We start from the raw sequence: 14,119 nt of genomic DNA, 5'->3' as shown, positions 1-14,119 counted from the left end.
GATTGATGTTCTGACTTGTGAGTAAGTTCTTTCTCACATTTACTGCAATTTTGACCTGCAGTATTCTGCTTACAGTTTCTTTCCAGCTTTTACCTTCCCTTGTGACCCTAATTCCCAGTTATTACCTATCACTTCTAGGTCTTCTCTTCCAATTCTTATTCTAAAAGTTCATATTCTTCTTCCGTACTGCATATTATGTAGACAACATATTGTGGCAGTTGGCTGTGACCGTACTCAAACAACAACTATGACTGCCCAAGGGAAGGAGAGGTGCAGGGGAATAAGCCCTGCCTCCCTCTAGAAGTGCCCCATCCTACATTTACGTTGTGCTTCCATGAAAGCAGAACTCATGTAATAGTCATAGGGATCACTGATTCCTTGTTATTATGAGACTCACATTCAAATCCCTTTATGCACCAGGACTAGTCTCTTCACTCATTTCAAAATAAGAAAATAAAACAAGCAATCCGCAACACAAACTAGAGTACACGAAGTATTTGGTAGTGGCTACAGCACAATTGTTTGCAGCAGACAGCAGTGATAATTCAGGTGAGACCTCTATGAGTACCTTATGCAACTATAGTTCAAAACACTCCCCACCTAAAAGTGCGACGGTATGGTGACCACATAATACCATCACTTTAGTCTTTATTCTCATACCATACTACAATGATTACATAAAATCCTTTCCATTGTGCTGAGAACATTTTCTAGATCTTTTGTCTAGTGACTACAGCAATATCATTTGCATAATGCAGTATGTCTTATCTTCTGTCCATTAGTTTTGATCTTCCTCTCAACAGTTTTGCAATTTTTGCTTCTTGTTTCTGATGAAAATTCATAATCCAGCCATTTCATTCTTAAAGAAACTGAGTGTCACCTGCATGTCTGCATATTTTCACCCGCATGTCTGCGTATTTTTTACCTGCTTTCTTCAGCACTCTTAACACCTCTTGCCAGATAACATTATCAAATCCCTTTCCCATGTCTACAAAAACAATATAAGTTGGTTCAATTTTCTGCATTTGCTTTCTGATATGGGGCCTCAGTCTCACAACTGTTTCTTTGATCCTGAATCCAAACTGATCTTCCTCAGCATATCCTCTGCCTTCTCTTCAATTGTCCTCAGAATTATCTTTATGGGAAATTTCTCATCTCCCATAAACACATGAGAATAAAGATGGGCAAATTTAGGCTTATATTGTGGCATACCAGCGGTCTTTCCACAGACATATGCAGGTGGAATAGAAAGGGGAAAAAATAAAATACCTTCCACTCCAAATAATATCATGGGTTGTGAATCTCAGATGAAGATGTGGGTGGCATGTGTGGACAGGCATTTGAAATGTACACTATTGTGCTAAAGCTCCATTGTATTCTCTTTTTGTGGCATTTCTTAACAATGTAGTGGACACAACAGACAGCAACAGTGATTTCTCACACACACATGATATTTAGCCATGTTTTGAGCATTGTTCCATCATCTGCTGATGAAGACAGGTAATATGTACTCAAATAAACATATTTTAAGTAACATGCAAACAGACTTAAAATCAGAACTCATATAACAAAATTAAAATAATACAAAATTGTCTCGATCTGAAGTGATTTAAAACTAAATAACATTATCTTTGGCATTTCTCAGTGCATATATTCAATCATGATTACTACTAATTCTTCTCCCAGATATTTACTCTTATTCAAATGCTGTTGCTGCTGATGATGATGACTGCAAAGTTAAAAAGTGAAATGAACATGTAAGGTCGGTTATTGGGAAGGCAAATGGTCAACTTTGGTTAATTGGGAGAATTCTAGAAAAGTGTATCTCATCTACAAAGGAAACTGTATACAGGGCACTTCTGCAACTCATTCGTGAATAATGCTTGAGTTTTTAAGATCCCCACTAGGTCACATTAAACAAAGACATCAAAACAATTCAGATGCATGTTGTTAAATTTGTAATGGTTATATTTCATCAGGAAATATTACAGAAATACTATGTGAACTTAATGGGGAATCTCTGGAGGGAAGATGATGATATTTTTGCGAAACATGTTGAAAAATATTAGAGAAACTGCATTTGCAATGGGGTGCAGTACAATCCTACTGCCAGCACCTTCCATCTCATGTAAGGATCACAAAAGCAAGATTAGAAAAATCGAGGCTCATATGGAAGCACATCAACAGTTGTTTTTTCCTTTGCTCCATTTGCAAGTGGAACAGGAAAATGAATTACTAGCAGTAGTCTGCCATGTACCATATGCTGAGTTGTGGAGTATGTATGTAGATGATAAAGGAAACAGCTTTCATGCTGATCAAGATGCATCAATTGTTGTAAATCAGTAAATGAGAATACTAATTGTGCTACCAAGAATAGGAAAAGAAGAAAAGACCAAGAGAAGTGTAAAATGTTAAAGAATACTTTCTTGATTTTATAAGCAATTCCAAACAGTGTATACATGTAGATTAGAGTATTACACAACTTTAAATGAAAGGGGAAAATGGCTTGTCCATACCATGTTGTTCAATGAAGAATTTCATTCATTGTGCAATTACTAAAAAAATAATGCAGTGAAGCACAGGAAAACATAGGTGCTGCAAGCCAATGAATAAAAAACTTTACAAGCACATATTATTCAAATGTAGAGGATAAATGTGGGGATGTCTCAAAAAACATTTTCTTTCAGCTAAAGCACATGACAATGTAATGAGCACTGGTGAGGATATTGGTAAGTTAATTTAATATGAAATTTTTGTCGTGCAAACAAAACAGCATAAACTCAACTACATAGCTTGAAAATTCAGATAAATGGCATTCCAGTAGTAACTACCATTTATTTCATGTACTACAAGATCTTCATTTACTAAGAAAGGTAAAATTGTTTAAAAAATACTTTTCAAATATGCTTGATGTACAAGAAAAGGAAATATTTTGTCACAAAAATATATTTCTTTAGAGAATTATTTTAACATTTTAATTATCTAGAGCATGCTGTGGATATGAGATGTCTCAAGAACATATAAAACTGTTAGCTAGTTCTTCTCAATACAAACAGGTAAAATCAAAAACGAAAAAGAGTGGATGTATTGATTCAACATTTAACACCACCACTGAATATAAAGCTTACGTCAAAAAATACTAAAATTAATTATTTTTTTCTTTTGGTGAATGCTGAAGCACTACTGTTCCCAATAATATATAGCCTCCACTTCCACTCATCTGAATATCAGGATGTGTTCTGTTGGGAAGAACCTGATGAGTCCGAAAGAATGTTTCTGTAAGGTGAGCATTAATGACACCACCATCCTTCTTTAATTTGATGTAAAGTTCAACTAAAGGCTCGCGACACCAGGAATATACAGCAAAATTTCTAGATGGAGCGAGGTATGGTAGCAATGGTAAAACTATGTCAGCTGGATCTTCACGTCCAACAACAACTAGACCGTCAACATTTTGTGGTGACAGCAAATCCACGGCTCTGTCTAAATCCACCTCCCAACGTGGTTTCTTTACTTCGTTCAATTCAGGGACTGCATTTTTTCTTTTAAGATCATGAAAAATTCTTTCTTCCTCTCGGCTGTCATTACTTGATGTTAAGGTTTGATGCGTAAGTCCACTCCCTGAATCATCTAACCTAATATCACCTGAATTCAAAATAAAATGATTATTTTCATCTGATCTATCACATGACTGCTGATCCCCTGTTAAAAGTTCATTCCTACTGAACTCTTTTTCTTCTACACTCTGCTTCAAATTTGTATCAGGACACACGTCTACATGCCTTCCACTTTCCTCATTCATCACTGTGCCACAGCTACTAGATATAAAAGCAGTGACACCTGTAAGTTCCGAATGAACACTTTCCCCTCCGTTATTAATATCTTGTTGTACATGGTCTCCTGTCTGTGAACGACTAGTACAACTTTCAATAGCAATTTTTTTATTTAATTTTTCCATGAGACTCATGATACTAACACTGATTAGTCGCTTTTTCTGGGACTCACTATAATTCATAGCAAAAATTGCCTGTCTTTGAGGTGTCATTCCTGGGAAAGTATGTACTAAATACCCATCGTCACCTAAATAATTGAGAAGTGCTGCTGTCGGTAATCCCTCACAGGAGCTTTCATAAACTATGTATGTCCCACCTGAACTGACACCTACACCAGTAATCAGTTGAGAGAGTGTGTCACAACGCAAACCTATTATTTTCATAGGGTCTTGTTTATAAATTATGTCACACACCAATCGTAGAGTAGGTTTCCTAATTAACACATAATCAAAATACTTCTTTTCTTTCTTACTTAAATATTTCTTTTGAGAATACTCGGTTTTCTCCTGAAATGTTTTACTGTTCTCTAAAAGCTGACTTACTATGTCACAACCAGACATTCCACTATCACGCAAGCTGACAATCTCCTCCTTGGATAATTTTTGAGAACTGTTATCACTAACTATATTTCTATTGTCTGTTCCACTGGCAACATCCTTTATAAGCTTTTCAACGAGGCTTTCAGCCTTGCTACACTCCTCCAACATAAAAACATTTCTTTTCTTTTCCTTTGGCACCATTCTGAATGTTGTGGAAAATGGTCGCCCAATGATGTTATCCAGTTCCAATTGGTTGTTTCCAATCATCACTGACAATTTGTTGGAAATTTTGTGAATTTTTGAATAATTCTTCCTCTGTATGACTACATAGTCACCGATTTTCATCATATTTTCCTTGGAGCACTGAGCATGGGTTCCTAGAAAAGAAAGAAAGCATCAGAGTGGAAAAGGCACTAATAAATAGCGGTTTTTAGGTCTTTTTTAGCAATGTACAATGCGAGTTAAGGAGATTGCTTACTTAAAACATGTAAGAACTAGTTGAAGGTATTGTTACTTTGGTTTCTTACAAATTAAGTATTTATTAAATCAATCAAAATGGTATACTTTAATTGTAGTGTATGGTGCACAAGACAGTGAACAGAAATGTGTGAAAGTTGGAGCTGCTGAATGCAGCATTGTCAAGTTGGTACATATGACAATCACTTTTTCCACAAGCGATGATTTCTTCTTACCCTTGGTATCATCAGGAAAGGAAGCAATTTGGGCCTCTGTCATTAGTTCTAACTCACATTTAGAAATAGTTTATGCAAAACAATTGTTATTTTTTATTTCCTGTGTAATAAACAATGTGACTGCTCTTATCTACACAAACAGGAATTGCAGTACCGAAAACACTACAAAATCAAAGCCATTACTAAGGCTGCATTCACAGTGGCTCCAACAATGGTTATCAGATGCCATTTCCAAAGATTTCGCAATAACATCGGCCAACAGCTTGGTCATTGTGCATCTGTGTCAGTTTTTGATGGGACTGGGAAGGTTAGGTTAGAATCTATTCTAGTATGAAGTAGGTTATATTTTAAACTTTAAGGTTGGGAAGGATACCATGATGCCTCTGTGCTTGGAGACAAGTGCGCAAAAGACACCGAATGCAAGGAAATAAGCAATATCTGTCTCAAAAAGAATGCTGCGAGTACTGTACACTCTGTCCTCAGTTACTGCAATTACTGGACAAGTTTTATGAAGATAAGAAATGAAGGAAAAAACACCATGCCACAAAAGTTACAAATGCTTTAACTTTGTGGTGCCACTTTCCTTCTCTCACCAGCGATTAGTGTCAGAAGGGAACCCATCTTTGAAACTAACAGGCCATAATTGATGTTTTTCATATTTATACACATGTATTATGAAACCATGTAGTTTCAATGAAACACTGCACTAATGGTCTCTCATGAACACTCAGAGTGAGGTTTATTATGCTACAGTGGCAAGATGTGTGACTTTGGAGAGTGAAGTTTTTGCCAATGAGTTTAGAAGCACATAATGGTTAACTCATGTGGTGAACGTACGTGTTTCTTTTATAGGATGCATGGATAAAATATGTGTGTGTGTGTGTGTGAGAGAGAGAGAGAGAGAGAGAGAGAGAGAGAGAGAGAGAGCAAATATTATGTAAATAATGAAAGGTAGATTTTTGGTTTCACAGCAGATCACTTTAATCTGAAAATGGTGAAAATTAATGCAGTACTGACAGCATATTCAGTTAATCCCATTCTATAAGACTTCACTGTTCTCCAAACACTTAACCAGTGGGTTTGAGAAAGCAAGTAACAATATTCCTGGGGGCAGTATTATTTCTGATTGTGTGTTGCTTTTAATAAAGAAAATCAACAACATTACAGTGTCTTTTAGTGCACTAGCACAGCTACCAAAATTCAGTATAGAACAAATTAAGAAATTCATAGTACAGGTATTTGTGGTGCAAAAGTGAAAATATTAGATTTTAAATTAGTATTTATAGCATCTTAAATAACACTCAACAACTCACACAAAAACTCTGAAACTGGACACAGATCAATTGAGAAGTAGTTGTGTGAGACTATGAAAAAAATAAGCAAAAAAAAACTGAGTAATCCATGCACAAGATAGGCAACATAAAGGACAGTGTGAGCTTAGGAGCGCCGTGGTCCCGTGGTTAGCGTATGCAGCTGCGGAAGGAGAGGTCCATGGTTCAAGTCTTCCCTCGAGTGAAAAAGTTTACCTTTTTATTTTCAGACAATTATTATACGTCCGTCCGTCCGTCCGATGCGAGGTAACTGTGCCGTAGTATGGGGACGCTACACCTAAACACTTCTTTGGGAGTGATTATAACATCCGCACGAAAACCTAAATCGGGCAAGGTAGAAGAATCAACCTAAATCAGGCAAGGTAGAGGAATCTTTTTACCCATTCGCCAAGTGTACAAGTTAGGTGGGTCGACAACATATTCCTGTCGTGTGACGCACATGCCGTCACCAGTGTCGTATAGAATATATCAGACGTGTTTTCCTGTGGAGCAATCGGTTGACCTATGACCTTGCGATCAAATGTTTTCGGTTCCCATTGGAGAGGCACGTCCTTTCGTCTACTAATCGCACGGTTTTGCGGTGCTGTTGTAACACACAGACACTAAACTTACTACAGTGATCGAACGGACAGATAATAAATTTGCGAAAATAAAGAAAGTAAACTTTTCACTCCACGGAAGACTTGAAACAAGGACCTCTCGTTGCTAACCACGGGACCACAGCGCTCCTGAGCTCACACTGCCCTTGATGTTGCCTATCTTGCGCATGGATTACTCAGTTTGTATATTTTGCTTATTTTTTTCATAGTTCCACACAACTTCTTCCTGATTTCTCGATTGATCTGTGTTCAGTTTTTCAAGGCCTATCCACTGTGCCAACTTATAACTAAATCTGAGGGGGGTGCGATGGGGAGGTTCCCTTGTTAGTGCAACATTACCATCTAGCTTTTTTACATACATTTTCATTCTCTCATATACATGATAGCCCTTCCTTCTTTGGCACTGCTAAACATCGAATGATCTCACTTTTTCTTTTGCTTTCCACTCGACTTATTGTTTCATTCACTCTGTTGTCTCTCTCTCCAGTACCACAGCAGGCAGTAACATACTGCATGCAATTTCTGAAAATTAGTTACTAGTCCCTTCCCTTAAAGCACCTTATCTGTAAAGAGGGAACATTTGGGACAAGGAGCTTGTAATTCAATAATTTCATTTGTGACTTGTTGCTTGTCACATTTCATGTTAACAGAACTTTCTAAATTGTTTTACTACAGTATGAATATTTATTTTTAACTAATCTTTCTTAAGACGAAAGCAGGTTAATTTCTGGTTATCTGCATCCATAGGAACAACAGTGAAGTATCTCAAATGTTAACATTGCCGCCTTTAACAGCATTTATTGTTAATTTTCCACTGTTGGCCATTTCTGCCTAATTTGCCATTTTCAGGCACTAGTTGACATGCATGCATGAGGGACAAGCCTTTAAGCTGTCCAACCACTGGCAAATAGCAGGCAAACATAAAACTTATCTGCCATATGTTGGTGCTGGATAGCTTAGTGGCTTGTCCTCACACTTGTCAGCAACTGTGTAAAAATGACATAATAGTCAAAACTGGCCAATAGCAGAAAATAATAATTACAAACAAAAGTGGAAATGTTGACACTTAATAAATTTTGTACTGCTGTGGCACTTGCCCAAAGGAAAATAACTAAATAGTGAAGTAGTGAGATGTGAAATTTTACTGTAGTCTTATAAACAATTAGGGCTGAAGCACATAGCAGATTTAGATAGATATCAGTAACTGCACAAATAAACCAGAAAGCATTAGGCCTTCTTTGAGGAAAGGCACAAGCAATATCAGAGCAATTATCAACCTGCACACACAAGATACAGTTAGAAGGAAGCTTTCAGCAAAAATATTAAATACTAATCATGAATGTATCATTTTGAAAATGGATGATTATTTACTGAAGTTTTTTTTTTTCATAAGGATTAAGATCAATTTTACACTGCAAGTTGAGAATACAGATAGAGTTACATTGCCAACGAAGTACTGTATTCGCAGTATATGAGAAAGCTTACAATTCAGAAACAAAACCAGTAAAGACGGTTTCCTTGACAGAATGACTACTGTTGCTTGAAATCTGAGACATACTTAGACCTTACATTATTAAAGCAAAGCACTGCAAGAATCTCTTTCAAAACAACAAAATATTTATCAAACCAAAAAGATAAAGAAAAGTAAAGTTCAAATGTAATGAGGTACAGTTTCATGCAAACAATAATTGGAACACAACATAATTGCTGAGTTAAACAAAATTATTCAGTAATGTCCTTGGGAATACATTATAATAATATAAGAGAAACAAAGGAGACAAAACGGAAATTTTTAGTGGGTAGATATCAAAATTGATCTGTTAAAATGGTCGATGGCCCAGTAAGAGAAAAGGCAGGCATCACTGTATATGCATTTCAAGAAATCTTTAACTGATTATATGTTCAAGGGATGAATCAGAAAGACAGACAGTTAACAATGACAGCACTGATAATGTAGTAACAATGGCAATGCGGTGTATAAAGCTGGTTACTGAATGTCTACAGAGAAAAACAACTCCATAATATTCGAACAATGCTGTATTTATTCTATTTCACAAGAAAGGAGACAGACAACAAGATATAAGAAGCTATCAGTCTCTTCTCCACGATGCACCTGCACAAGCAACTCACTAAAATTATCACTATCTACATAAGAAAAAAACATTTGATTTAAACAGGCTCGCTTGACAAGTGGATATACCTCAATGAATCATTTAAAAGTAATGAATGAAATTACAAAACAGAGCAGACAATATGAATATTGTAAAAAATCACTTTGTCTGGGATACATATATTTGAAGTCACTATCAACAAAATCTTTACTGTTAGCCCTTGAAAATCACGGCAATAATTCATATTAAATTAGCATATTCTCTTCTATTCACAGGAAGTTGTAACAAACAACAACATGTTTAATGGGGTACAGGTAAGCTTGCATTCTCAGTGCAGATCAGTTGAACATCCAATTGTGCATGGGACTATGTGGCTTGCTTACACTACTGTGCCTGTCAACAGGCTCAAGGGATCATTTGCAGCTCAGACTGTGTGTGCGCTGTCACCTTTTGGCAAGACTGGTTGGTTGCACAAGACAGTGCCCACTGAACTGGTGTAAACCACAGTGACATCAGTGTCTGGATAGGCTGTTTCGAGCCACTTACTGATTTAACGTAAGACCAGAACTTCCTAGGATTTTCTGTCAAGTCGGTACATAGAATTTTACTTTCGAATTTACTGAACGCTTCACGCATAGCCCTCCTTATGCTAACTTTGACATCATTTAGCTTCTGTTTGTCTGAGAGGTTTTGGCTGCGTTTAAACTTGGAGTGAAGCTCTCTTTGCTTTCACAGTAGTTTCCCAACTTTGTTGTTGTACCACGGTGGGTTTTTCCCGTCCCTCACAGTTTTACTCGGCACGTACCTGTCTAAAACGCATTTTACAATTGTCTTGAACTTTTTCCATAAACACTCAACATTGTCAATGTCGGAACAGAAATGTTCGTTTTGATCTGTTAGGTAGTCTGAAATCTGCCTTTTATTACTCTTGCTAAACAGATAAACCTTCCTCCCTTTTTTTAAATTCCTATTAACTTCTATATTCAGGGATGCTGCAACGGCCTTATGATCACTGATTCCCTGTTCTGCACATACAGAGTCGAAAAGTTCGGGTCTGTTTGTTATCAGTAGGTCCAAGATGATATCTCCACGAGTCAGTTCTCTGTTTAATTGCTCTAGGTAATTTTCGGATAGTGCACTCAGTATAATGCCACTTGATGCTCTGTCCCTACCACCGGTCCTAAACATCTGAGTGTCCCAGAGTTCTATGAGAGCGTGACAACCACAAGCAATCTGTCTGCACGGATGGTCACTGACAAACTTTGCAGATTGGCCACCCACTTGCTGAGCACATTACCGAACACAACAGTCTTCATTTTAATGATTGCTTCACAGCCTGTGCCATCTGGATCCTTCCTACCAACTTTTCTGAAATGCACAATTGTTAACTCTCCCTGCAGTATCCCGTATGTTCCCATAACCATCCTGGCCTCAACCTTTGTTAGTCATTATCTTTACCCACGTATCCCCTTCCCTGTTCCCACTCCAACTCTCTGTTTCACCAACATATCCACAGTCTTTTTACTCCTATCCTTTTCTGCTGTCCCCCACCCTCCGTGTAATATCCCAACTGTTAACTATACCTAGTTGGGGAAGTGCAATCAGTCCACAAAAGAGAATGCTTACAAATCACTCCTGTGGCCCTTCCTGGAATAATATTGCTCAGGTGTGTGGGTCCCATACAAGATGGGACTATCAGGGGACATTGAACGTATATGGAGAAGGGCAGCATGAATGGTCATAGGCTTCTTTAATCTGTGCAAAGGCATCACAGAAATACTGAAGGAACTGAACTGGGAGACTCTTGAGACAGACGTAAGCTATCCTGAGAAAGTCTATTAACAAAGTTACAAGAACTGGCTTTAAATGATTACTCCAGGGATATACTACAACCTCCTATGTATCGCTCACACAGGGATCGTGAGGATAAGATTAGAATACTTACTGCAAGCACAGAGGCATTCAAAGAATCATTCTTTCTGCAATCCATGTGTGAATGGAATAGGAAGAAATCTGAATAACTGGTACAATGAGACGTACCCTCCACCATGCACCTAACGCTGATTTGCAGAGTATAGATGCTGGAGGTAGATGTAGCTACCCTACCCTCTACGCACATTGTGCCTGTATGCTCTCATAAGCAGCACTATACTGTTCCACACCCCTGCCCTGCTATCCCTCCCCCTCTTCCTCCTTACTTCCGCCACCCATACTGCTTCCCTCACCATGCGTTGCTGCTCACAGTCTGGTCTTGGCAGCCAGAGACTGTGGTCGCACGTGTGGTTGTGTGTGTTTCTGTGCTATTCTGATGAAGGGCCTTTTGCCCGAAAGCTTACTTTTTTGACTCTCTTTTTCTTGTGCCTATCTGGAACTCAGAAGCTCCACTACATGATAAGCAGTAATGTATCCTTTTCATAATGCTGTCTTTATTCCATCCTGGATTTCTTATTGTCAGATTTTACTGGTTTTGATGTTATACAAGAATCAATAGAATTTTAAACAGTAAAATCTAAGCTAGTCATTTTTACATCATTATGTAGTTTTAAAACATCAGCACTGCTATTCTTCCTTGATGTGGATCCCCTCATTTACATGTGTAAGTGCCATATTCCAAATAATAATAAATTAGATGAAAATATTAATTAGTGAATTCATTAATGCTGTAAGTCATTGTCTACAGAAAAATTACAGCAATAAAAGTAATTAGTTGAAAGTCCGAATCTAACAACAGTTAGGGCAATACCTGCAATACAAATTTGTTTGGCAAGGAACTTTAATTATTTCAGAAGATAATTAGTTCCTGGTAACTTAAAATATATACCTGGAAAGTTGTAATATTTATTTTTTGAATGGTGTAAGTCACCTTTCTCAAATATACTGATTAGTTCACACAGTTTTTCATGTTGGAATCTGTATTACTGATATCAATTAATTGTATTTTCAGGTTATGAGTGTTTTAATGAAAAGTAATTACAGCACTAAATACAGTATAACCAAAATAATAATCTGAACAATAAATTCAAGTGACATTAAGTCTAAATGAGATATTGAATTATCATGTAAGTGTTGTATGCCAGTGGATACATTGAAAATAAGGTGAAAATTAGAGGGCAGATGGGAAGAATCTATCTTGCAATGTCACTTGCCAGCCAGCTACAGAAACCAAGTTATTCATTTAAGGTGTCAAAAAAACCGCCTGTCCCTTAGAATTTAAGTCTGGATATCTGCATGACCTCTCAACGCCATAGGATGTGGAAGTGTGTGGAGGAAGTGGTGTCTTCTGATTGAGGTGATAGTCATGATCTGCTCTTGGACCAGTGGTAAACATCGCAAATTGTACACAAAACATCAAGACTCCAAGACCAAAACATCACGACTCCAAGACCACTACTTCCTTTATTTCTTAAACTGCATTTCGGCTGTATGCTGCAGGTGTCAAACTGATGGAACTCAAAGACAGTTTTCTTCACTTTCTAACCTGTCAGTAATGGCAAAACCTTCCATCTAGAAGTATTCCTGTAAAGAGCTCATAGCTGCATCAAGAACACAACAGTTTATGCTTGAGAGTTTCCCCACACTACAGTGGCCACCACCCACCAGCTGCCGGCCACCATTCAACTATGTGATTGCAGCACAGCACACAATCTGTTCTCACATTGGTAAGCATTAAATTATTGTTACGTTTCAATTTTACATGCAAAATAACTTTGATAAACCGAGTAACATTGTGCAGTACACAACATACACAGGTTGCTACGAGTGTATTTATCAAGTCTCACAGTTATGTGTTGCATTTCGCATACCTTAGTCTTATGAAAGTTGTTTAAGTGTTATAAAATAGCATCACAAATAAAAAGGTCTAACATTTATGATACACTGTTTGCTTTGAATTTAACAGAAGGATTCAGGCAATGGAAGCTGCTCAAATCATTTGTATCGAGTACAGGCAACTGCTATACAACAACTTAATCTTGAAACAGATTTTCTTGTTCAAGAAAGATCATTCTATATGAATGATTTTCCACATTTAGGAAGTCTCAATAACTGACTTATGTAATGATCTGTGACCACTGAACATTCGCGTGACATCTGCATTCAATAGGTAAAGTTCGGAAGTTGGATGCAGGAGGACAGTATGCTTTAATTTAAAGGAATAAAAATTAAAGGGATGACTACTAAAATGTTTTTACTTGAAAGTCATCAGTTCATTCACTGAGGATCCCTATGTAACACTGTTGTTGATGATGAGTTGTGATGTCTTTATGCTAACTTCTTAAGAAGAAATTAATGACAGAGTCCTAACAAAAGACACCTTCTCAAACAATAAGCTGTGTGAATGAGTAATATTTTGCATCTGGTGGCACAAAATGGGTATCATGCACTGCAATCTCCTCCCCAGGCATGTGTCCATTGCAGCTGGCATTTGTTGCTAACCACTAAGGCAACTTTCAGTTACACTATATAAAAAACAACCACCAAAACTATTTCAAGTGTTACTACTATACAATCATGCATTCTGCTGACATCACAAGCAAAACTATTCAGGGGAAGTCATCCCTCACACATTTATTCTGCTTATCTTATGCCTTCTGGTGTTTTTACCTCTCACACTCCGTATCAGATAACCACCAAGAAATTCCTTTTCAGAGGAAAATACACCTCAAACCTGGCTTGACAGCCTCAACTCCGAACAAGTAGGTTTCCATAGGCACGGAATCGGTAAACTGCCTGAGCATTTCACACTGTTTAGATTTGTTGGTGAGTATACATATGTTGGAGAATATATAGCTGATGAACAATTTTTGTCTTATTTTACTGTTGTGTTCAACAAACTAATGGGAGAATGCTGTTAAATTATGTACTGAACTAATACAAATGAATTACAACTTACCACCTTCACCTTCTTACAAAACCCTGAACCAGCACGAATTATAACAATGTTGCACACTTTGGACTTCAGAATGGACAGTGGTTACCTGTTCTCCTCTGTCATACTCAAGTAACATGGAAATTA

At 37.3% G+C, this 14,119-nt stretch overlaps 1 protein-coding gene across 3 annotated transcripts in view; it reads right to left on the bottom strand.

The window, feature by feature from the left end:
• Positions 1-811: 811 nt before the first annotated feature.
• LOC126336921 (tRNA (adenine(58)-N(1))-methyltransferase non-catalytic subunit TRM6-like) overlaps positions 812-14,119 on the bottom strand; it is a 32,171-nt gene continuing 18,863 nt past the window's right edge. For all 3 annotated transcript variants that reach the window (XM_050001074.1, XM_050001073.1, XM_050001072.1), the window contains one exon: positions 812-4,749. In XM_050001074.1, coding sequence (XP_049857031.1) covers positions 3,146-4,749 — 1,604 coding nt within the window. In that variant the 3' untranslated portion in view covers positions 812-3,145. The remainder of the gene's footprint in view (positions 4,750-14,119) is intronic.

Source organism: Schistocerca gregaria, chromosome 2 (genome assembly GCF_023897955.1).
Source record: "Schistocerca gregaria isolate iqSchGreg1 chromosome 2, iqSchGreg1.2, whole genome shotgun sequence".
Classification (NCBI taxonomy): domain Eukaryota; kingdom Metazoa; phylum Arthropoda; class Insecta; order Orthoptera; family Acrididae; genus Schistocerca; species Schistocerca gregaria.
This window is presented reverse-complemented; position numbering and strand designations above follow the sequence as displayed.